Raw genomic sequence first — 25,865 nt, forward strand, 5'->3', positions numbered from 1 at the left:
GCGCTCCGCCATATGTGCGCCGGCCCTAACCAATCCCTAAAAGTCATAGCCCATTTACCCGTCCTAGCACAAGCTTTACGCTTAATTGGAGGGGAAAGGGGACTATTACTCATGATCAGCATGGCTAATATTCTTTAAAAAACAAAAAAACCAATATGTGTATAAGTATCGTCAATCGGAGACGGATTCTTGCAGCAGGTGCAGCGCGAACTCTCGCAAGTAGGCGCCCCACTGCTCCTTGCAGCGCTAGGGCTTGATGTGCGTGATGAGCCAGTCCGCCGCGTTCAGCAGGTTGTCCATCTCCACGGGCAGGCTGCTCAGCGCGTGGTTGTCTTCGTACATGTATACGCTGGTTGCAGCAACCAATATGACTATAACTATCATCAATCGGAGACGGATTCTTGCAGCAGGTGCAGCGCGAACTCTCGCAAGTAGGCGCCCCACTGCTCCTTGCAGCGCTAGGGCTTGATGTGCGTGATGAGCCAGTCCGCCGCGTTCAGCAGGTTGTCCATCTCCACGGGCAGGCTGCTCAGCGCGTGGTTGTCTTCGTACATGTATACGCTGGTTGCAGCAACCAATATGACTATAACTATCATCAATCGGAGACGGATTCTTGCAGCAGGTGCAGCGCGAACTCTCGCAAGTAGGCGCCCCACTGCTCCTTGCAGCGCTAGGGCTTGATGTGCGTGATGAGCCAGTCCGCCGCGTTCAGCAGGTTGTCCATCTCCACGGGCAGGCTGCTCAGCGCGTGGTTGTCTTCGTACATGTATACGCTGGTTGCAGCAACCAATATGACTATAACTATCATCAATCGGAGACGGATTCTTGCAGCAGGTGCAGCGCGAACTCTCGCAAGTAGGCGCCCCACTGCTCCTTGCAGCGCTAGGGCTTGATGTGCGTGATGAGCCAGTCCGCCGCGTTCAGCAGGTTGTCCATCTCCACGGGCAGGCTGCTCAGCGCGTGGTTGTCTTCGTACATGTATACGCTGGTTGCAGCAACCAATATGACTATAACTATCATCAATCGGAGACGGATTCTTGCAGCAGGTGCAGCGCGAACTCTCGCAAGTAGGCGCCCCACTGCTCCTTGCAGCGCTAGGGCTTGATGTGCGTGATGAGCCAGTCCGCCGCGTTCAGCAGGTTGTCCATCTCCACGGGCAGGCTGCTCAGCGCGTGGTTGTCTTCGTACATGTATACGCTGGTTGCAGCAACCAATATGACTATAACTATCATCAATCGGAGACGGATTCTTGCAGCAGGTGCAGCGCGAACTCTCGCAAGTAGGCGCCCCACTGCTCCTTGCAGCGCTAGGGCTTGATGTGCGTGATGAGCCAGTCCGCCGCGTTCAGCAGGTTGTCCATCTCCACGGGCAGGCTGCTCAGCGCGTGGTTGTCTTCGTACATGTATACGCTGGTTGCAGCAACCAATATGACTATAACTATCATCAATCGGAGACGGATTCTTGCAGCAGGTGCAGCGCGAACTCTCGCAAGTAGGCGCCCCACTGCTCCTTGCAGCGCTAGGGCTTGATGTGCGTGATGAGCCAGTCCGCCGCGTTCAGCAGGTTGTCCATCTCCACGGGCAGGCTGCTCAGCGCGTGGTTGTCTTCGTACATGTATACGCTGGTTGCAGCAACCAATATGACTATAACTATCATCAATCGGAGACGGATTCTTGCAGCAGGTGCAGCGCGAACTCTCGCAAGTAGGCGCCCCACTGCTCCTTGCAGCGCTAGGGCTTGATGTGCGTGATGAGCCAGTCCGCCGCGTTCAGCAGGTTGTCCATCTCCACGGGCAGGCTGCTCAGCGCGTGGTTGTCTTCGTACATGTATACGCTGGTTGCAGCAACCAATATGACTATAACTATCATCAATCGGAGACGGATTCTTGCAGCAGGTGCAGCGCGAACTCTCGCAAGTAGGCGCCCCACTGCTCCTTGCAGCGCTAGGGCTTGATGTGCGTGATGAGCCAGTCCGCCGCGTTCAGCAGGTTGTCCATCTCCACGGGCAGGCTGCTCAGCGCGTGGTTGTCTTCGTACATGTATACGCTGGTTGGGAGAAACTATTTTTAAGCCAATAGAAAAAACCGGTCAAGTGCGAGTCAGACTCGTACACGAAGGGTTCCGCACCATCGTATACCTAACACCTTTATTTAGAACACTGCAAGTTAATAACGGTCGGCGCCATCTATATGGGATTTAGTGAATTAAATTTTTCGTGAACACGTTTCAATTTTTTTTATATGTTATATAACCACAAATTCACGGTTTTCGGATTTATTCCTTTACTTGTGCTATAAGACCTACCTATCTGTCAAATTTAATGATTCTAGGTCAACGGGTAGAACCCTACAGGATTTCTTGACAGACACGACAGACGGACAGACAGACGACGACAAAGTGATCCAATAAGGGTTTCATTTTCCTTTTGAGGTATGGAACCCTAAAAACGCTTATCCTTCGCCCCGAGCATCAATTTGGTGGAGATCAGATAATTCTGGAAAACACTTTAACTCCGTTGTCGTTCAACCTCCTCGCATACTCCAAGCCTGGTAGTGAAGAATGCACTTATCTTTCGAGCCCAGTAGCAGAACTATGGAGATCAGAACATTCTGGAAAACACTTACGCTACTTTAACCCCGTTGGCCTTCAACCTCCTCGCGTACTCCAAGCCCTGGTAGTGAGGGACGCGTTTGTCCTTCGAGCCCAACATCAGTGCTGTGGGGATCAGAACATTCTGGACGTGGGTGATGGGTGAAACTCTTCGCAATGTCAACAGCTGGTCTTCGTCTAAAGGACCTTCTTCTGTGTAAGGCCAGCCGGCTTCTACGGCGCACCTACAAACGAGATGTTGCACACTGCCAACTTATTAACCTTAATTCCATCACAGAAAATGTTAAAATTCGGCTGTTTTTTGTGATGAAATAAATCGACGACCTTCCGTGTAGCAGTGGTATTTTTAGCGGGAGGTCTTCGGTTCGATTCTCGGTAGGGGACATTTGGAATTTTATAATTTCAAAATTTTCTATGGTCTTGGTGTGATGGGAGGCTTCGGCCGTGTACCCTACCGCCAAGCGATTTAGCGTTAAGTTACGATGCCGTGTAGAAACCAAAGGGGTATGGGTTTAATAAAAACTGCCATACCCCTTCCAAGTTAGCCCGCTTCCATCTTAGACGGCATCATCACTTACCACCAGGTGAGATTGCAGTCAAGGGCTAACTTGTATTTGAATTTTAAAAAATTAAAAATAGTCATGTTACTGGCTCCAAATTTTAGAAAAGATAACCAACAAAATAAGTAGATTTTCATAAGGTATGTGCCAAATCACTACCCATATTATATAATGCGAAAGTGTGTTTTCAACTTGAGCAACGGATTGACGTGATTTTCTTGCATGGAAATAGAAGACCTGAAAATGGACATGGAGATATGGGACATGGAGATGGCACAGGCTACATTCATCCCAGAAAATCAAAGAGTTTCCACAGATTTTTTTTTTACCTAAATTCACGCGCACGAAGTCACGGGCATCAGCTAGTCTGATTATTACTATTACTGTGCATTACCGAGGCATTATCCCAGAATTATGCAAAAGTTAGGCAAAAATATTTCCACAAGCCATGCATGCAATTCAAATGCAAAATCTTTTGTAGTTATTTACAAAAGCCAACATCCTCCTTTATCCCACGAAATGCCCACAAAATTCAGTTTTTCCCAAAACCCCATCACCTTCACCTTCATGTCTATAGAGACATTGATACTTATTCTGAACGCAACTAAATTTTAGAGTATTCGCATCTTTTTCTTACTTATGTAATAAGAAAAGGACAGACAGATCTAATTTAATTTAGAACTGTCCAGTCGTGACCCTATAAATCCTATCCCTATCCTATCGTTTAAAATAAATTGCACTAAAAGTAATTTTAAAATTCATTTTCCGTCTTTGTTTAGCAATATTAAAAAGAAAAAGATGCAGATACTCTAAATTTAGTTTATAGAAAAACATTAGAATCGACACCAATGTACACGCTTTCAAATTGCGAATTCAGACGCAAAACAATCAACTTACCCATCTGGATTATCAGCATAATTAGATTTACTAACTAAATCTATAAGAGGATTCCTCATAACCATGGCTCGAAACAGTCCATTATATTTCCCCGCCAAATGAGCGGTAGTATAACCTCCAAAACTCCCGCCATACAAAAGGCAATGGTCTTCCAATACTCTATCCTGCTCTTTCAGAGTGTTTAGAGTGAGAAGGCAATCGTTCACGTCATAATTTCCTATGTTACCCATGAGACATCTTACGTTCGCGTCCCCGTTGCCAGTTGAGCCTCGGTAATTTATACGGGCTGAGGCAAATCCTGAAGGACATTTTCAGGAGCATTAATGGTATATTTTTCAGAGGAACGCTAAGTGTCCATTATAAATTTATCTATAATAGGTACTCGAAATAATTGAATTTAAATGAGAGTAGTTGAGCACGCATCCCATCTGAAATCCGTTCGTGAAAATAAGGATATAAAAACTCGGACCGAACTTGGACATTGCTTACGCACTAATCCGATCTTTGGTCCAAATCCAAGCTATCAGTGGACATCTTTGACGTATCTACGTCATAGTCAGATTTGAATCCCACATATTCTCACGGATAACAGAGAGAAATTGAATGGCAGAAGTCGGAGCTACTGCGTAAGGTACCATACAAATAGTTCTATGACTACTTCAGAACGTATTTTCACGGATTCGGATCAGATGAGTGCGTAACCGCCCTTATGAAAGGGCAGGTAGGTACAACTGATAGCTGTTAACCTGCTAGATTAAAAAGATTTTGAGAACCTTGCGACTCTTTGGCAAAGTCCCGCCCCCTTAATTGAATGATCAAAAAATTACATAGCCTGAGCAAGACATATATCCCTAAACAAACTGTAGTGAATGCAGTAAGCTGTGAAACATTTACACTATATACGAACGATAACAGAAATGATGCATCCGAAAAAAGCATGCAAACAATGCAAGGACAACCAAGCAAAAGAAAAATGCAAAACTACATTCAGGCAAACAAAACTCACCAATCAGCAATATCACTTGTGTTTGACATAGAAGCCAAGTCTATGACAGGGTTCCTCGCTACCGTCACGCTGTACATCTCAGGGTACACTCCACTCAAGTGGCACACCAAGAACCCTCCATGAGAACCCCCGTATAGAAGGAGTCTCTTATCATCTATGGGGAACTGGTCTAAAGCTTTCTGAGTGGCGAGTCTACAGTCGTCTACGTCAGCGGTACCGACGCGACTGGGGAGGTAGAATATTGAGGAGTCGCCCGTTCCTGAGGAACCTCGGTAGTTAATCATGAGGCATGCGAATCCTGGAATCGTAAAGGTTGCTCGTTTATGCCCCGTAGATAACCAAAGGCCTCGCCTATCGTAGCAAAAGGGGTTGTGGGTTAGGAGTTAGTAAATATTTTCATATTAAAAGGTTAACCAAAGGATCTTGTGAGGATATGGTTAATCAACAAACACTCGTTTAGACAAAATATTAAGGCTTCAATCATGACTTGGATCTCTTTTCATAATATTAAAAAAATATATAATGGACACTTAACATTAGTAAAAACAACATTATAATAAAAACAATATTGCAATTAAATCGATTTACATAAAGGAAACAAAACAAGCTTTTCAATTAATACATTTCATATTTCGGCGACAAAAATATTACCGTAATAAATAGTTGTACCAACTATTTATTTCAACTTGCTACATGACATTTCGTGACATTACGAATAATAATTTAACTTAATACTTATTCGAATAGAGTTCAAATTAGGTTCTTACTCACCAATCATATTGAAGAAGGCAGCCTCTAAGGAGTAAGAATTGGAAAAAGCAGAATGCGGTCCGCCGTGTGGCCACACCACCAGAGGGTACACCTTCCCTTCGTCTGGACCGAAGTATATCGCCGTAAATGATGCTGAAAAAAATATCATAATATGCATTAACTAGCTGACCTCCCCCGGCTTCGCTCGAGAAGAATTTGTGTTAGTCAGTGAAAGGACGGAATTCCCAAAAAGTCTCCTTTCTTAGTGAGTGCCTAGTCTACGTTATGAAAGGAAGTTACCTACTGTCAAAATTTAAAGTTTCCAACCCCAGCATTTTAGGCTGTGCGTTAATAGTCAGTCGGGACAAGCTTTTTTATATGTATAGATTAAGTTAACTTATTTTGACTCCATCTGTCATGACTGAGTGAATGAGTGGGTGAGTTAGTGTGTGGGGAGTGAGTGTGGTGAGTAAGTGGGTGCTTAGTGAGTGAGTGCAATACCTAATCAAATGAAAAAAAAAATAATTTTGAATTTGAATTTCATGATACGTACATACGCTATCCTGCGTGTCTTGTTTCAAAGCCATGTACTGCAGTTTGGCGTTGGCCACTGAACTCGGCACTTCACTGGGCGAGCTAACTCGCACCCATTCGATTGTACTTTCATTATCAACGCTAGGCAGTCTTGCTACGAATAACTGAAAAACATAATCAAAAAGTCAACGTCTTCGTTGATCTGTTTTACTATCGCACAAGTGCATAATATCTCTATTTAAAATACTAAGAAGGTATATGGCCACTAAACAGAACAGCTGTTCAAGTCGATCTTTTATAGAAGTATTTTAAAGTACCATGAATCTAGTGTTTCATAGACAACATACTACTGTTACTCCAAAAAATCCTCTATAAATATGCCACGGTAGCAGTGTTACTGTTGATCATATTTTATTATTTTCATTAGCAAATAATTTTATATTGAAAAATATTATAGGTACCATATACGTGTACATTAAAAATTACACTTTCGTCACTATTTTTCAAGCATAATTCGCCACTTAGAGCACTTGCAACATAATAGTACATTATAATACGAGTGGCTTAAGAAATCCATTACTGCACGGCGTGATAAAATCCAGTACATTTTTTTAAAGTCTAAAAATGGACTACTTAAGTACGGATAAACGTTAGTAATGTAAGAGTTTAAGTCTCACAATGATACAAATAACTATTAGCATGAATAATATTCACCTGTCCAGGCGTCGTCATGCTAGAGAAGGTAGCGAGGATGACATCAGCCTGTACGCTCAAAACAGTTGTCGATCCCGAACTTTTCTTGTTGTTGGATATGTCCACTATCCTGCCACTCTCTAAAAATTAACCAACAAAATTCTAAAAAATATATTTTTTTTAATATTTTTACTATTTTACTAGCTGATACCTGCACCTTCATCTGCGTGGATTTAGGTTTTTCAAAATCCCGTGGGAACTCTTTGCTTTCCGGGATAAAAAGTAGCCTATGTGTTAATCCACGGTATAATCTATCTCGATTCCAAATTTCAGCCAAATCCGCCCAATAGTTTTTGCGTGAATAAGTAACAAACATACACACACACACATACAAACTTTCGCCTTTATAATATTAGTTTGATTTTATACTTTGATTTTATGCTTCATTGCTTAGAATACAACAACTACTAAGAATACGCTAGTGCCCAGTTTTTGCCCGGTTATTGCTTATCACTTAGAGTAAATACATCAGCACTTAGAATACAATACTGCTAAGAATACATCACTGCTTAGGCTGCACTACTGCTTAGAGTACACCACTGTGTAGAATATAGATATACTATAGATATAGCTTACCAATATCAACAACATAGCTTCTAATCTCTGTCTGCTGTTGAGTGCTGAATACTAGCCGTTTGCTGTCAGCACTAAAACACTTGGCCGGTAAGCTCTGACAGTAGATACCGTAGAATACACCATTGCTTATTTCCTGTTCTGTCTTCACTATGTCTATTACTACTGACACTTTATGATCGACGCCGTCTTCTGACCCTAGTAGGTTTTTTAACTGAAATAATATTTAACATATAAGTAAACAAGTATTTTAAAGTAAGAACATCAAGCTGCTTACTTCGCAGTTATAAAATATTACTACACTGCCTGATGCCCGCGACTTCGTCCGCATGGAATTAGGTTTTTAAAAATCTTGTGGGAACTCCTTGATTTTCCGGGATCAAAAGAAGTCTATTACTGTCCGGGTCTTTAACTGTGCCCATGCAAAAATTTATATTGATCCGTTGCTCCGTTGCGACGTGGTTGAAGGACAAAAACACACTTTCGCATTTATAATAGGCGAGGAGCCACCAATCCTGAAAGCTCCGTGATCACGGATTCTAATATTTTTAATAAAAAATAAAAGTTCACGTTTAGACGAACAAGATTTGCTTGGTCGGCGTGGATTTGATTTGCCGGAAATATTTTAATTAAATTTTTTATTATTAAATTTTCCATAATTTTTTCCCGTCATCACGGATTTTGATCAAACTTATATAGAATTTTGTGAAATTAACTTAATTAATTATTATATTTAACAAAAAAATATCCGGCCGACCAATGATTTTTAGCCGGAAAGGTCACGCATACCTATTTCAATGGTGTGATAAGGGGTAAAATTTATCTATTATCACGGAAACCTTTTTTTTTTTTTTTAATTCATGCGTTTGAATGTAAAATTTATAATTATCTTGGTATGCGTGCTCACAAACTGCCGAAAGTATCGCGTAAAGGAATCCTCGGTGCGTTGGTGATAAAGTAATTAAACGACACGAGTTCCTTCGTAAAATTTAGTTTTAATTTTTCTCACAACATAAATAAACAATGATAACAAAACAGTCTTGACGTATATTATATTGAGTGATGATTTTTTTCTTTTTTTCAAACTTTTATTTTTAAATAAGAATGTGTGTAACCTACATCACTCCCCTCCAGAGGCCGTGTCTACGGACGATAATAATCCGGAAATCGTACTCGTCTACCGGAACGCGTGGTTCGCAATCCGATATTATCTCCAGCTTGTTGCTGGGGAACATCTGGAGGTTTAGGTTGGGGAGGATTAGGTGGTTTGGGTAAGAGAGTATCGTCGGACAATATGTAGGCTGGTTTAAGTCGGTCAATTGATACAGTCACGTCTCGGCCCTTAACTTTTAATCTAAAGGTTTTAGCGCCTCTCTTTAAAACCTCGTATGGCCCTGTATAAGCTGGCTGCAAGGCACCATGTAGCGTGTCTTCCCTAAGGAATACGTGGCTGCAGGTGCTCAGCTCTTTAAATACGAAGGTTTTAGGTTTAGAGTGGTGCTGAGTTGGTACTGGTTGTAATTTCTCGGCAAAGGATCTCAAGCGAGCTGAGAAGTCAGTGATGTCGGTGGTGTAGCTTGCGATATTTTGGCCAAAAAATTCGCCAGGTAAGCGCAGTGGCTCACCGTACACCAGCTCGGCTGATGAGGCATTAAGGTCCTCTTTGATTGCGCTTCTTATGCCAAGAAGTACAAGTGGTAGAGACTCGGTCCAATTCTCGTCGGCGTGACAAGTTATAGCTGCTTTCAGCTGTCGATGAAAGCGCTCGACTAAACCGTTGCACTGTGGGTGGTAAGCGGTTGTGCTTCGGTGCTGAAATCCAATGGATTTGGCCAACTGCTGGAAAAGTGCCGATTGAAACTGCATTCCCCGATCCGTTATGACATCCACTGGACTTCCGTAGCGCGACACCCAACAGGAAACAAAGGCTTTGGCAACCGTCTCGGCGGTTATGTCGGTGATTGGGACAGCTTCCGGCCATCGCGTGAAGCGATCGACGGCTGTCAAGCAATACCGAAAACCGTGCGAATATGGTAGTGGGCCGACCAGGTCTATGTGGACATGTTTGAATCGCGCTGAAGGTAAAGGAAGCGTACCCAAAGGTGACGACACGTGTCGGCTTACCTTAGTGCGCTGACAGTCCAAACATGCCTTAGCCCATTCACGGCAGTTTTTGCGCATGAGAGGCCAAACAAAACGTTGTGCAACGAGCTTAGCTGTAGCGTTAGGACCAGGATGGCTAAGGGAGTGGAGGCAGTTGAAGATTTGCCTACGACAGCTCTCGGGGACGAAAGGTCTGGGAGTCGGGGTACTGACGTCGCAGTACAATTCGGTACGACTGCCAGGGATTGTCATTTTGGTGAGGCGAAGAGATGTTTCACCTTTAAGGTAGTTTGCAAGCTCGGAGTCTGTTGTTTGAGACTTGGCAAGGACTTCTAGATCGACTGGCATTTGTAGTTCGTATATGCGGGAAAGAGTGTCGGCCACGACATTGTCTTTGCCCGCGATATGTTGGATGTCCGTCGTAAACTGTGAGATGAAGTCCAAGTGTCTATACTGCCGTGGCGAACAGTTACTTTTCCGCTCATGGAAAGCGTAACATAGCGGTTTGTGATCAGTATAGACAGTGAAGTGGTTGGCCTCTAGCATGTGACGAAAGTACTTAATTCCTTCGTATATTGCAAGGAGCTCACGATCGTACGGCGAGTATTTTACCTGTGATGGGCTCAACTTACGCGAGAAGAATGCTAGGGGCTGCCAAGCTCCATCCACGTATTGTTGTAGAGCTGCTGCGATGGCTTTGTCTGAAGCGTCCGTGACGAGACCTAGCTTAGCATCGGGATGAGGATGCGCTAGTAGGGCTGCATTGCACAGACTTTTCTTGCAGTTCTCGAAAGCTTGCAGTGATCTTCCTTCTATAACGACCGGATGGGAAGCTTTTACAGATCCGGTTAGCAGAGCGTTCAGAGGGGCCTGGATTTGGGCAGCGTTGGGCAAAAATCGTCTGTAAAAATTTATCATGCCCAAGAATCGCCTCAGCTCTCTGACGGTTTTGGGAGCAGGGATATCCGCGATAGCCTTGACTTTGCTATCTAAGGGTTTCGTACCTTGTTCAGAAATTTGGTAACCCAGGAATGTTACTTCAGGTGCACCAAAGACGCATTTGGCCGTGTTCACGAGTACGCCGTATTCTTGCATACGTGTGAAGAGTTGGCGCAAATGTTCTTCGTGCTGTTCCTGAGTCCTGGAAAATACCAAAAAGTCATCGAGGTATGTGTAGCAAAAGTCAAATCCACGTGTCAGCTCATCCACGAATCTCTGAAAAGTCTGCCCTGCGTTCCGCAATCCGAACGTCATAAAAGGAAATTCGTATAATCCGAAGGGAGTTGTAATGGCAGTCTTCGGAATGTCTTCCTCAGCAACAGGGATTTGGTTATAAGCCTTGACCAAATCTATAACTGAAAAGTACTTACAACCAGTTAAGCTGTGGGAAAAGTCATGTATGTGACGTATTGGGTATTTGTCTGGTATCGTCCTTGCGTTGAGTAACCTGTAATCACCACAAGGACGCCAGCCATTATCTTTTTTGGTTGCAAGGTGGAGAGGTGATGACCACGGACTGTCAGAAGGACGAGCGGTGCCATTAGCCAGCATCGCGTCAAACTCCTGTCTGGCGATTTTCAGTTTATCTGGAGCCAGCCTTCGGGGTGAACACGACACTGGGGGTCCTGGTGTAGTGCGGATATGGTGTTGTGTGGTGTGTTTCACTATACCTGGTGTACCGGCGGGGCGAGTGATATCCGGAAATTCAGATAAAATGTTGTGATATCTGCTGTTGCCGCCGGTCGGAACCTTCACACTGGTTACAAGCATATCAGAAGTAGATATATTCTTACAGTTAGCCAATGTAGCCGTAGTTGCTATAGAAGTGAGATTATCTATTAAACGCTTGTTGCGACAATCTACGACAAGGTTGTAATAATTTAAAAAATCTACGCCTATTATTGGTTTTGTAACATCTGCTACAACGAAACGCCACACAAAAGTCCTACGAAGTCCGAAATCTAAAGCTAAATTCACAAAACCGTAAGTAGCTATCACAGAACCGTTAGCTGCACTCAAAGTATATTCAGTCCGAGTACGACGGTCACGTAGCGAAGATCGGGGGAAAACACACAGATCGCTACCGGTGTCGATCAGAAATTGCGTCTTCGACGATCGATCAGTGACGAACAGGCGACCAGTAGTTGATGAAGGACGATCGTTTGTCGCCGTTACCGACCGCCCATCGAGTTTTCCGGCTTGAAGTCACAGGGGCGAACGCATGTGCGGGCTTTATCTCCATACTTGCTATGATACCAACACAGCGGAAACTTCTTGTAGTTGGATTGTGTTCGTTGCCTTGAGGAATCACGCTTGCCTTGGGATGTGCGAGAACGTGATCTGCTGTTCCTCTGCGTCGCCATTTGTTGAACCTGCTTCCGTAGCTCAGCTATTCCCTTAGTGAGGTCACTGATGAGTGAGCTAGGGACCCGTACTCCAACTTTAAAAACGTTGTTGTGATTTGTCGACTCGTTCCCGTCGCTATCGCCGGGCGGCGATGCTACCGACGTGCCTCGTACGACCTTACTCATGTTCGTATATAGAGGTCACCAGTAAAGGAATCCTCGGTGCGTTGGTGATAAAGTAATTAAACGACACGAGTTCCTTCGTAAAATTTAGTTTTAATTTTTCTCACAACATAAATAAACAATGATAACAAAACAGTCTTGACGTATATTATATTGAGTGATGATTTTTTTCTTTTTTTCAAACTTTTATTTTTAAATAAGAATGTGTGTAACCTACATCGCGCATACCAAATTTTATTGTGTGAGTGAGGATCATACTGTTATAGATTTTACTTACTTGATGACATTTCTTTTAGAGTCTTTCTTCTACCTCGGTCTCTTCCTTAACAGGGCTGTCTCCGTCACTTACTCCATACAATCGTAGTTCCCATTTCATTTGAATATTAAGCAACCAAAGTCCATGAAATTTTGCAGACATAGTCTAGAAACTAATATCTGTGTCTGTGGTGTTTTAGATTTTTCTAAAAATATGTAGTTTTAAAATTACAGGGGCTCAAAGATTTGTATTTTTCTTTAAAAAAAGGCCCAACTTTGTGCTCGTTTTTCTAGACAACGAAGCAATTTAATGAAATTTGGAAAAACCACAGACCTAGAAAATTTAATGAATATTATGTAGTAAAAAAATTATCGTTATATATTTTATATTGTTATAATTATGTGGGAACTACGAAAACCAGAAATTACACCCAGAAATCTTGAAAATTTCGTGCTGTCTCGATTTGTGCAAGCGGGGTGGTGAAGTGCGGGGGACGACACGTGAAACTGACAGAAACTGACAGTCTAAACACACGGGCCACATTTAGACTGCACCCAACTCCAAACTTGTCGATAGGTCTAACTAAATACACTGGTACATTTCAACTTGCGTTAGACGTATGCGTTACCTACTCAGACGTTGCCTGTAGATAAAAATATGTCTCATGTTTGCTGGCAATAGCGCATGCATCAAACCCTGCAAGTTGCAACTCTCTTGCAACCTATTCCTCACGCAATACGCACAGCTTTAATATTATAATTTTTGACAATGTATACTATATGTAATGCCATATCACAGGTCACTCTCTGATTTATTGCTAACAATTTACTTCCAAATGCAAAGAAATCTAAGTGTGTTGAATTCACACTGCCCAATACCAGGACCTTAAATGACATAAATTCATTGATAAATAATCATATGTTGAAAATAAAGGAGAACCCCGTGTTTCTCGGTATAATGTTAGATGCAAAGCTTCTATGGAACACCCACATATCAACACTTGATGGTAAACTCAGCTCTGCTGCTTACACTGTTAGAAAAATTCGACAGGTACTGACGTGGAAACTGCAAAAATTGTATATTTTGCCTATTTTCACTGTATTATGTCTTACAGACTCTTGCTATGAGATAAAGCGGTAGATATTGAGAAAAAAATGTATTACAGAAAAGGACAGGACGTGCAATTTATAATTTAAAACCGCGCGCTGCCATACAGTAAAAATATAAGGAAATAAGTACCTTATCTATTATCTTATAGTAGCTTCTAAATATATTTACAACTAGCTAATGCCCGCAGCTTCGCTCGCGTGGATTTAGGTTTTTAAAAATCCCGATCCTTTCATTTCCCAGAACAAAAGTTGCCTCTCCGTAATAGCCCGTCCCCGGGATGCAACTTGTTTCTGTATCACGTAAGAATATTTAAACGGATGATCCTTTTCAAATCCCGAGGGATCACCAGGATTTAGGAATGCAATTTCTTACAGCATCAGGGTTGAGGTCAACGACAAAGTGTTTACTTGGTATAGATACCTTCAATATCAATTAATAATCGACACTTTTTAAATCCCATTAGCTTTAGTAGTCAGGTCCCCTGCAACATCAGGGTTGAGGAGTTGGAATCCAAATTTTTTATTGAACAATGTCGCAAACTTTCTTCATCGATTAAAAAAACTACCCAAAATTACGCAGTTAGGTTACCTGCCAAATTTCATGGTTTTGAGTCAACGGGAAGTACCCTAGAGGTTTTCTTGACACACACGACAGACAGAGAGATAGACAACAAAGTGATCCTATAAGAGTTCCGTTTTTCATTTTGAGGTACGAAACCCTAGAAAACGTAGGAACGGCATTCCGAACCAGTGGTAAATTTTTCTGACCATCCAAAAACACTTTGAAGTTTACCTAAAAGTTTACAGGAATAAAAATTTATCATTGTATTCCATTCCATTTCATTCTATTCCATTCTGTTCAAAGATAAATAGATAATAAAAATATTTGTCACCGAAACAATAATTTACGATACATCGACCAATATCAATTTTACTGATGACAATCTGACTATTACCAAAGTGAACGACTACTATAATATCTATTATATACGACTAACATAATATGTATTATAAATTGTGTGCCGTTTGCATTCTCACTAGGTTCTCATTAAGTTTGTTTTATTTGGTTAAACTTTCTGGCATTTATATTGTTATGACGTTTAATTGGCAAACAGTCTGTTTATTGGCTGAAACTCAAAAATTCAGCCAATCACAACAAAGAAAATATTGTAATAATGATTGATGCAGCTTTCTGTAATTGAAAACAAAATATTTGACATTAACTTGAATGTGACAGTGTTTTCCGAATAGGGTTGCCAGAGGCCCCGTATTTTACTGGTTACCCCGTATTTCAGGATACAGAAACCTGTAATTATGAAAATAAAATACGGGGCAAATAAAACTAAATATTTTTAGGGTTCCGTAACTCAAAAGCAAAAAAGAACTCTTATAGGATCACTTCGTTGTCTGTCAGTCTGTCAGTCTTTCCGTCTGTCCGTCTGTCCATTTGTCCTTCTATCCGTCTGTCATGTGTTCATAAACAAATATTAGTATTTTCAATTTTCAAAGTAAGATAACTACATATATCAAGTGGGTTATCATATGAAAGGGCTTTACCTGTTCATTCTAAAACAGATTTTTATTTATTTTTATGCATATTTTTTTAATGCATAACAGTTTTTGATTTCTCGAGTAAAATGTCGGAAAAAATACCCGAATACGGAACCCTCGGTGCGTGGGTCTGACTCGCACTTGGCCGGTTTTTTACAAATTCAGCAGGAGCTGGCTGGCGAAATCAAACACTGACGTTATGTCCAGTAGAAAGAATATTTTCCTTTTGCGGCAATGCGTAGCCGAAACCCACTCGATATTGATCATGGTCGTAGCCAAGGCGGCGGGGCTTGGTTTGAGGATGTAAGCCTTTTTTTATACAAGTTAGCCCGTGACTTTAATCTTTTCTAGTGGTAAGTGATGATGCAGTCTAATTTCTTGGCCGTTAGGGCCATACTAGCCATGACCGAAGCCTCCCACCAGACCAGAAATTTCGAAATGGCGACTGCGCCTGGGAAGCCGTCAAAAACCTAAGCCTAAAATAATACTTACACTATTTCTTGCATTTGCTTACCAATTTTTTTTGGAAATATATCAAACATTTCGCGCTCACTTCACTCGCGCTTTGAATTTCTATTACTTGGTGTAAACCCCGCAATTTCGTTTGCATGAATTTAGATTTTTAAAAATTCCGTGGGGGATTTTCCGGGCTAAAAAGCCGCCTAAAAAAAATGTCTGGGATGCAAGTTACCTCTGAATAGTAAGTACCAAAATTTTGGTAAAGAAGATGGGCCGTGAAAGGGTAACAAATAGATAGGCAAATAGATATACTGTCGTATTCGTAATATTAGTATGGATAGGAAGCTTTAAAAATAAAATCTTGCTATGGCTACACTCGTTTCCCTTTCATTTTAATTTTTTCTGTATTGAACCAAAAACACTTACGCTCACTGCGCTCGCGCTTTTTTATTGTTGTATTTTATCTCACTGTCAAATTGAAAGGCGAAATTCCACTAACCAGGTAATTAGCCCATAAAGTTGAGCGAATGTTTTTTTCCTCATGACAGGATTCAGTTCCGGCCCTAATAAAACCTCTCCCGCAATCGATTCCTGGCTACGGCCATAGTATTGATACTGTGAAGGTGGAATTACAAATTAAATGTAATTTTAAGTTGAAATGAGAAGATTGTATGCATGAAATGTATAACATTTTGCTTTACAACACTAAGAGTTTTTAAAAGCTCTTTAAATAAATAAATCTTTTATTTAAAACCACATTGCAAACACAGTTCACCAATCAAGATACGGCAACATACAGAGAAAAAATACAAAACTTATAAATAAACTGAAATATCTAAATAGGCTTTCCATGCATTTCAGAGAGAAACACCGCCTATATATATATTCTTCAAATACTTCAAAATTTCTTTCTTCAAATCTAAACCCCGTATTTTTGATGGTGGTAGCCTGTAAATCAAAAAGAGCCAGGTGGCAACCCTACTTCGACCTAGACAGAATGAAAAATTGTTTTCATTACTCGGTATGCCTACTGCCATAGTGTGACAGAAAGTGTGACGGTAGTTGTGACCTCTGATTGGCCGACTCTCTTTCACTATTTGCTAAAATTGATGATTGCAACAACAATTTTTTCTTTTTTGTAATCGAAAACAGAACACGGACGTCAAACAGGTTGACTAATTGCAATCATTTCTGACCGGCTAACATTGTTCCGCTAGTGGCTCAAACTCACTGTCGCAGCAAGAACATGGTAAATTCAGCCAATCACAGCAATTTGAAATTTGGTTATCACAAATGTACCGATCTAGGAACCGAGAATGCACGAACCAGGGCAGATAGAGATAAGAACAATAATATCATACGTAGGAAATCGACGGGGGATCGTTGGCAAGGATAGCCTTAAGTTTTTAACTATTTATTATACAAATTAATATGGAAAAGAGGAAATACAGGAAATTTTTTATTTGGGTTGATTATACAATAAATAAAGGTTGATACAAAAAATATGTTCAATTCAAGTTTATTAATCAATAATCATCTACATCATTATCATCAAAATTATCATTTCTCTCTTCTTCTGATTCTTCGCTTGCTTCCTCATTCTGTTGGCAACTTAATATTTCCTCAACCTTTAACGGTGCCGATGGGCCAATGTACCACAATGGTTCGAGTTTACTGGATTCATTTACTTGCCATCCACATTCTGTTGGATCATATAAAGTACAAATAGGTTCAGTAGCATTTTGCCACATTGCGTTTACAAAAATGGTGCGTAATATTTTTTGCGTTAAAGTTTTCCAGTATGGTGGGATATTATTTGAATTGAAATTTATCATACCTTTGTAAAATGTTTCTTTGTCGGTTGTACTTGCAAAAAATTTTGAAAATAATTCGAATCTTGCAACATTAACATCATTATTTTTTTATGTTATACATTTCATTTGTAAATCTTTGGACTAAATCTGTCTTTTCTTTATCATTTATGTCTTCCGGATTTGTCAAATGCTCGAACATGTTCTGATATTCTTCATTTTCTAACAGGAGGTTGTAGGTTTCCGTGATAATGGATAAATTTTACCCCTTATCACACCATTGAAATAGGTAGCGTGACCTTTCCGGCTAAAAATCATTGGTCGGCCGGATATTTTTTTGTTAAATATAATATTTCACAAAATTCTATATAAGTTTGATCAAAATCCGTGATGACGGGAAAAAATTATGGAAAAGGAGATCATTCTAGCTCCATACATTTTTGGGCCTTTTCTGAAAGTGCCGGCCAACGAAAAAAAATGGTACGGATCGTTAGAACTAGCCATTTGGAGTAATAGTTAATATGGCAGAAAAGTTGTAAGATTGTTCTGAACCAAGTTATACAAGGTCGAAGATTCGTCATTTTCATACATTTTTTTGATTTCTAAAAGTGCTGGGAAACATAAAATAATGTTAGATATTGCTAGAACTAATGATTTGAAGCAATTGTCATTATGACACGAAGGCTGTGGGGCCATTATATGTCGTGTTATACAAGTCATACAAAAAATGAATATACTTTGTATAATTAATTGTAACCGATTTTATGATTTTGTTACTGTTCTGATTGTTTTATACGAATTTGAATACACATACAATTATTTTGACTCCCACGAAGTGCTGGATCAGCTGCAATGTGGACAAAATTCGTTTATACATACCTGGATTGTACGCGGCCTTGTAATACTAGGTGATCTCATCCAGCCATCTCCCAAACTTCTGCCACTGGGAATTGGGATATCGCCGGCGAGCTCTGTGATGAATGCACCATTTGGTTATACGTACTGTTCACCATAGTAACTACGGGCTTGCTTCAGTCGATAGCTGCCCTAAGCAACCTGCGTCAATTCTTCTGGAACGTGAATCTAGGAAAGTCATTGAACGGAGGATGTCGGCTTCCATGGCCTGGAAATGAGCTCTTCTTCTATTATAATTACATATTGTTTGTGATAACAAGTTCTGCTGAACTGTTTTGCTCATTGATCAGTTCATGGATTTTGTCAAGGAAATCACGTCTGTAGTACACGTTATTGTCTATCAGAACATGGTAGCTGTTTAGCGACGTTACCGCGATCCTGAAATAATCGATCACGTTACTTAATGCCCGGTCACTCTGATCAATCCTGAGCAAACGAAAATCTCTTTTAAAGCAATTGTTCATTACTTCCACCATCCAGCGGCAAATGGTAAAAAGCTTAGATTTATTGATTTGGTCAGTAATTAGCTGGGTTTCATTTAAATGTTTTGTTTCTAGCATTTGTGTCACATAACCACATGCCTCAAGAAAGAAAGGCTATCTATAAAGAGCATGTACAGACAGATACAGGCATGTACACATATCTTCAGAAAAGCACTATTTTCTTTTTTCAGTGAAAATCATACCCTAACCACAAGTTCCGAAACCTCTAAAAGCCTTTATATTTGTTGCGATGGAACAATAATCTACACGCTGCAGCAACTTCTAATGCCCAGATTTAAAATGATACCTTAAATGATATAGAACATTTTTACTGGATTTTTATCTTAGTCCATGGTTTTAGAGATACCATAAACAATCTTGGGGTAATCTTTCTTTCTTGAGGTGTGCGGTTATGTGGCACAAATTCCAGTAACAAAACCCAGCTAATACTGACCAAACCAATAAATCTAAGCTTGTTACCATTTGCCGCTGGATTGTGGAAGTAATGAACAATTGCTTTAAAAGAGATTTTCGTTTGCTCAGGATTGATCAGAGTGACCGGGCATTAGGTAACGTGATCGATTATTTCAGGATCGCGGTAACGTCGCTAAACAGCTATCATGTTCTGATAGACAATAACGTGTACTACCGACGTGATTTCCTTGACAAAATCCATGAACTGGTCAATGAGCAAAACAGTTCAGCAGAACTTGTTATCACAAACAATATGTAATTATAATAGAAGAAGAGCTCATTTCCAGGATATGGAAGCCGACATCCTCCGTTCAATGACTTTCCTAGATTCACGTTCCAGAAGAATTGACGCAGGTTGCTTTGGGCAGCTATCGACTGAAGCAAGCCCGTAGTTATTATGGTGAACAGTACGTATAACCAAATGGTGCATTCATCACAGAGCTCGCCGGAGATATCCCAATTCCCAGTGGCAGAAGTTTGGGAGATGGCTGGATGAGATCACCTAGTATTACAAGGCCGCAAACAATCCAGGTATGTATAAACGAATTTTGTCCACATTGCAGCTGATCCAGCACTTCATGGGAGTCAAAATAATTGTACGTGTATTCAAATTCGTATAAAACAATCAGAACAGTAACAAAATCATAAAATCGGTTACAATTAATTATACAAAGTATATTCATTTTTTGTATAACTTGTATAACACGACATATAATGGCCCCACAGCCTTCGCGTCATAATGACAATTGCTTCAAATCATTAGTTCTAGCAATATCTAACATTATTTTATGTTTCCCAACACTTTTAGAAATCAAAAAAATGTATGAAAATGACGAATCTTCGACATTGTATAACTTGGTTCAGAACAATCCTACAACTTTTCTGCCATATTAACTATTACTCCAAATGGCTAGTTCTAACGATCCGTACCATTTTTTTTCGTTGGCCGGCACTTTCAGAAAAGGCCCAAAAATAATGATCTCCTTTAATAATAAAAAATTTAATTAAAATATTTCCGGCAAATCAAATCCACGCCGACCAAGCAAATCTTGTTCGTCTAAACGTGAACTTTTATTTTTTATTAAAAATATAAGAATCCGTGATCACGGAGCTTTCAGGATTGGTGGCTCCTGGACTATAATATGGGTAACCTATGGATGTTATTTTAAAATAACAAACATTCTGTTAGATTGTATTCCTATGGCCTTCTACCAAATTCTATTTATTCAGTTCATGACCATGATAGCTCAAATGGATAGGCTACATCACAGTACAATGCGAGTGGAACTTAGAATGAATACATCACTGCTTAGAATACACTATTGTCCAGTTGTTTATCAATTCGAAGTTCGCGAAAGGAATGGACCGCCTATTCCCACTAACTATGTACTGTGTTTCAGTTTGAGTATAATATAAATGGTCTCTCGGCAATTTGGGCTTATGGAGCGAGCTTGGATGGCTGAAGTGAAGAGTTCGGCGGGGAGGGGCAACGCACGCACAACAGACAGAAACGTTTAAGTGCGGAAATCAGCCCAGAGAGAAGAAAGAAAGAAGAATATAAATGGTAGCTCACGTCCTCCGAAGCGAGTCTGACCAGTTGATGGCAAGCGTGATGCGGTCCGTGCGCTTCCCTCTGCAGCCAAAACAAGTCACCGTTCGGAGCGATGCGAGGAGACCGGACCGCTTTGTTCCCACTGCTCAGAGTTACTAGAATACAATTATATTTTTATAATTTTGCGTAACTTAAGCAGTTCATTATAATATGACCTAAACCCATGTAATGCTTATCCGTGACTTAAGTACCTACTCGCAGTATATTTTTATACAGAGTAAGAAATGCGCTACACATAAATGGATTAGAGTTATTTAAGTGTAGATTTAGGTGTGCGCTATTTTTAAAGCACTAAAAATAGCGCACAGTTGGCAACATACAAAGACCGTGCGTAAAATGTTATTATCGCACATGTGCGGTAAAATTTTTGTGGTCAACAGAACAGCTGTTTAAAGAGCGCCGTCATTTATAGAAATATTTTATAGTAGTAGTATATTTCAAGTGAATAAATAAATTTTTAACCTGTATTCAGCAAATAAAGAATATGATTATGATTATGATTAAAAAATATGAAATTTGCGCCATGACATTAACTGTCTACTTTACGCACTAGCAACATAAACAACTGTTACTGAATTGATGTCATTGACTTTAAAAAATGCGATCAAGGTATAAATTATTGGAAACTTACTGAATGTTCCAGACAGGGTTAGGCAAAACACAAACGATGGACGATTAGTACAGTAAATGAGTCCTAAACGTCCTAACATTTTAGCCTCCCACGTTATCCCTATTATACTGTCGCCGCTCGGTGAAAATCGTACCTAGAACAGAAGTATGGATTAAAACTTAATGGACATTTTTAAGGGGCAAAAACCGACGTCCAAAAGCACTAGAAAGTAAAAAAAAAAATTACTCGCCCGATTTCATATGTACATTCACATGTAGAAGCAAAAAATTTTTACTTTGTAGTGGTCTTGGAAGTCAGTTTTTTTAATTTTCTATTTTATTTTACGTTTTTTAGTGTAAGTAGTCATTGCTTGGTACTTAAAATATCAATAGTTAAAGAGTGATTTATCCTGCGTCATCAGGGTTGAGGAGTTGGGACTTGGAGTCCAAGCATGAAAAATACAAATATAATCATGTCACCTACCTGTCCCGGGCACCCAGGCACCATGTCATAGACCGTGAACGTTTCGTCAGCTAGTTTGCACACCACCACCACTGTTTCTATCTTCCCCGTCAGCTGTTCTCCCCAGTCGTCTCTGTGTATGTGCTCTTGTCCCTGAAAAATGAGTAATTCTTCACATAGGGTTCCGTACCCGAAGGTTGCAAAAGGGACCGTATTACTAAGACTCCGTTGTCTATCTGTCCATCCGTCTGTCTGTCTGTCAGAGGGCTTTATCTCGTGAACCGTAATACGAGTAGGTAGAGTTGAAATTTTCACAGAATGTGTATTTCTATTGCCGCTATAACAATGAATAAAAATTGCGAAATGGCCACTATGAAAATTTAAAAAAAAAAGTTATTTCTTATACAATGGTACAGAACTCCTTGTGTATGAGTTCGACTCCCACTTGTCTGGTTTTTCTGGTGGTTGGGTGGATTCCGAACTCGAAGGATGCCAACAGAACCCTATTCCTAAGCTTCTGCTGTCCGTCCATCTGTTAATCCTCACTTGGCCAGCGTGGATTATAGCCAAACCCGATCCGGCGGTGGGTTGATGATCATGAGTAAAACTAATCAATATTTTGAAACAAACGAAACACATTTTATGATTGTGTTATCTTTCTTTCATTTTATTAACCAACAATATCACGTTTCTACTGTAAAAATAACTGCCACTTATCTTTTGCCACCCTGTGTGTAGAATATAACAATAGCTTTCAATAATCTTACCGGTACAGGCCTCTTGTCAGGATCAACATTTTTGTCTTCTGCAGGTTTCCTTTTAATGAACGGTTCGGATTTCTTAATTTTTTTCTCAGCGACATACACAACTTTAGATTCATCAGGTGACCAGTCCAAGCTGCCGAATTCCGCTAGAATAAACACAAGGTTCAAAGCCTGAAAGTTCTCCATAGTGTTCTCAAAGGTGTGCGAAGTCCCAGTCTACAATTGGCTTCCATGGTGGAGTATGGTCAAATCCTTCTCATATAGAGAGGAGATCTGAGTAAGCGGGCGATGGGTTGATTGTGATGATGATTCTTAGGGCCAATTCACACGGGAACGGCAGCGGCCAGCAGGCTCACATCGCTGCCAGTGGCCGCACGCGACTGCTCGCGGCATCTCGACACCACGGGCAGCCACGTGAGCTTTCCAAGCAATACTGTTCTTTTAGCTATGTAGATAAAGTTCAAAATTCTTTCACACTGCAAATGGGCTGATCATCATAAACAAATCCACGTTCCAAATCCCTTCCAAATTAGCCTGCTTCCATCTTAGACTACATCATCACTTAACACCAGGTGAGTTCACTGTCAAGGGCTAACTTGTATCAGAATTTAAAAAAAATTATCATTCTTACAATCAGTATAAACATCGCCATGTATGTCCAGTGCAGTCAAGTCAATGGAGTGTTTGAGGCTGGTGCTGGACCACACTTCCAGGAAGAACTTCTTCTTTGCTCCGTCCTTATCCTCTTTCTCCTCTCTGATCACTGCCTTAAAGTTCTCTTTAGGAGATATGGCTGTCAATAATCTAAAAATAATTATTCCCTTACCACCAGCTAATTCAATCTGTTAGGATATGGAGCACCCTTCCACCACCAGTTTTCAGATGTGGGAACTTTTTGATTTTCTGGGACAAAAAGTAATCCATATCTATCTCTCTACCAAATTTCGTCAAAACGGGTGGACCATCAAAAGCTAGCCAACACATTTTCACATTTATAATATTAGTATGGATTTTCTTACAAAATTTTCTCTAATAAAGTGAAGACCAAAGTTTGTTCCATAATTTGTAACTTTTGAAGTACATTTACAACAACAGAACTTGAATTAAAATTGTAAGAATTGTTTCGAATTAAAAATTGTAATGAAGCTACATCACTCACTCATGGCTGATATCAACTCCAAACTGACTCTGCGCAAGCACCCCCAGATTCTCATCCAGTATGTAATCTATGAGGTACTGTGTGTTCTTCCCCTTGTCCAGGTTACGTATGGACCATCTTGACGTTATCCTGTTGCCCTTGCAGTTCAACCTCCCCCCCACTATGGAGGGGATTTTCGTTAGGGTCTTATAGGCTCTTACTACTGCTTCCATCTGGAAAAAATTGTATAAAGATGCTTTTTATTTGCCATTATTATTAAGGGATCCATACCTAAAAAGGAAAACGGGAAACCTTATGGGATTGCTTTGTTGTCTGTATGTCTGTAGTCTATGTCAAGACCCATCAAGAGAATCAAAACATGTATTGTACTTCCAAGTACACTACAGGTAGTTCCCATTGACCTAGAATCATGAATTTGGCTAGCTATGTCAAATAGCACAAGGGGAAAATCCAAAAACCGTGAATTTGTGGTTATATCCACTGATATCAGAAAAATAAAAAGTGTTATTTCTTGCATAGTGGTGCGGAAAAGTGAGGAACTTTTCGTTTGCAAGTCTGATTCACACTTGACCGGTTTTTCCTTAACAGTCTCTTTTTGTGCCATGTTTTCATACTTGTTACAAGTATGAAACCATTTTAAAAAACCACACTTACATGAGAATTCATTCTCCAAATGTCGCCCATCTTGAAGTGTGTCAAGATGTGAGCTCAATGATGTTACAATTATTTCCTATCTCGCCTGCAAATTACACAAAGATTATGTTTATCAGTTCTGCAATGTAAAGGCAATAGTTGGTGCAGAATTGATAAGGGTAGTAAAATAAACATATTGAGAAATAACACTGGGTTTCAAATAAGAAGAACAATGGTGAGTACCTACTCTGCAAATCACAATGATTTTCTTCTTATTTGAAAGTTTGAAACACATACCTAGTAGGTATAGGTACCAAACATATTAGGTAGACATTTTAGGTTAATCTAAGATATTAGACTAAAAGTTTGTAAGTACCTACTTGTAATTAGTATCATACTTACATAGAACATTTGGGTAGATATGTAGGTATGTACAATGTACATCGATTTAATGAGCAAACAATACATAATATCATTAAAGACGATAGCAGAAAATCGAATACTTACCACTTATTTTAAAAATATTACAAGAGTTAACATAAAGTCCCATTAACGTCTTAAAGTGCCTCTGATACGTCTGTTATTATGGGTTAGCCGGGTAATAATCACTTTAAACACATAAAATAAATGATCGTAATTAAAATGGTAATTAATTCAAAATACCTTGCCTGCCACTTTCGTAATTTTACACGTTCAGTAGGTACTCCGCAACATGAAAATTTAAACAAAGAATACCTAATATTTGTAAAATTCATAGAACAAAAATACAGCTGAGTATGCCTACTCTTTGTGTGACTCGCGAAAATTGAAAATTGAAACGGAAAATCCTGAAAATCCACAGATGTCATATGAACATGGACATATAAACAAGTACGCTAGATAAGGTGATCCTTGGAAACGCGGTGTTCATAATGGTGTGCACACAGATTGATGTTCTTTATTTGAGGATATGTGCATAGAGTAGGATTATATTGATGTGTGTGAGTGTGACTATGTGCCATGTATGTTTCTGCAGTTATCGGCCGTATCAGCGCCAAAACGGGGCTACACATTAGACAAGTTGCTTCAAAAATATTAAATAGAGCAACAATAATAAGTCCAGCGAACTTGTAATATCAGTGGGTAAATACAAAAATGACACAGACGAACAACCATAAAAATATAACCGTCATTATCAAATATCCACAGATAACACTTACCGGTTTTTATTTTTTATCGGTAAATTGATATTTAATAATAAAAACAATCTTCAAGA

General features: G+C 40.1%; 1 protein-coding gene across 5 annotated transcripts; it reads right to left on the minus strand.

Annotated features, from left to right (window-relative positions):
- On the minus strand, window positions 1–25,401 carry LOC123871609 (acylamino-acid-releasing enzyme-like). Of its 5 annotated transcripts, none has more exons than XM_045915517.1 (15): window positions 25,279–25,399; window positions 24,632–24,716; window positions 23,978–24,189; window positions 23,450–23,622; window positions 22,822–22,964; window positions 22,076–22,207; window positions 21,614–21,746; window positions 20,944–21,077; window positions 7,686–7,896; window positions 7,071–7,189; window positions 6,376–6,520; window positions 5,844–5,975; window positions 4,067–4,364; window positions 2,624–2,833; window positions 1–2,045 (listed from the first exon to the last, which is right to left on the minus strand). In XM_045915517.1, exons 2-15 carry the CDS (start codon window positions 24,659–24,661, stop codon window positions 1,943–1,945), a joined length of 2,175 nt encoding a protein of 724 aa, XP_045771473.1. In that variant the 5' UTR covers window positions 24,662–24,716; window positions 25,279–25,399; the 3' UTR covers window positions 1–1,942. The 5 variants fall into 5 exon arrangements, with proteins under 5 accessions (XP_045771473.1, XP_045771471.1, XP_045771470.1 ...); XM_045915515.1 differs by lacking the exon at window positions 4,067–4,364 and adding an exon at window positions 5,073–5,370 and having other exon boundaries at window positions 2–2,045; window positions 25,274–25,401; XM_045915514.1 differs by lacking the exon at window positions 4,067–4,364 and adding an exon at window positions 5,073–5,370 and having other exon boundaries at window positions 2–2,045.
- Between the last annotated feature and the right edge of the window lie 464 nt (window positions 25,402–25,865).

This window comes from Maniola jurtina, chromosome 14 (genome assembly GCF_905333055.1).
Source record: "Maniola jurtina chromosome 14, ilManJurt1.1, whole genome shotgun sequence".
NCBI classification, from domain to species: Eukaryota; Metazoa; Arthropoda; class Insecta; order Lepidoptera; family Nymphalidae; genus Maniola; species Maniola jurtina.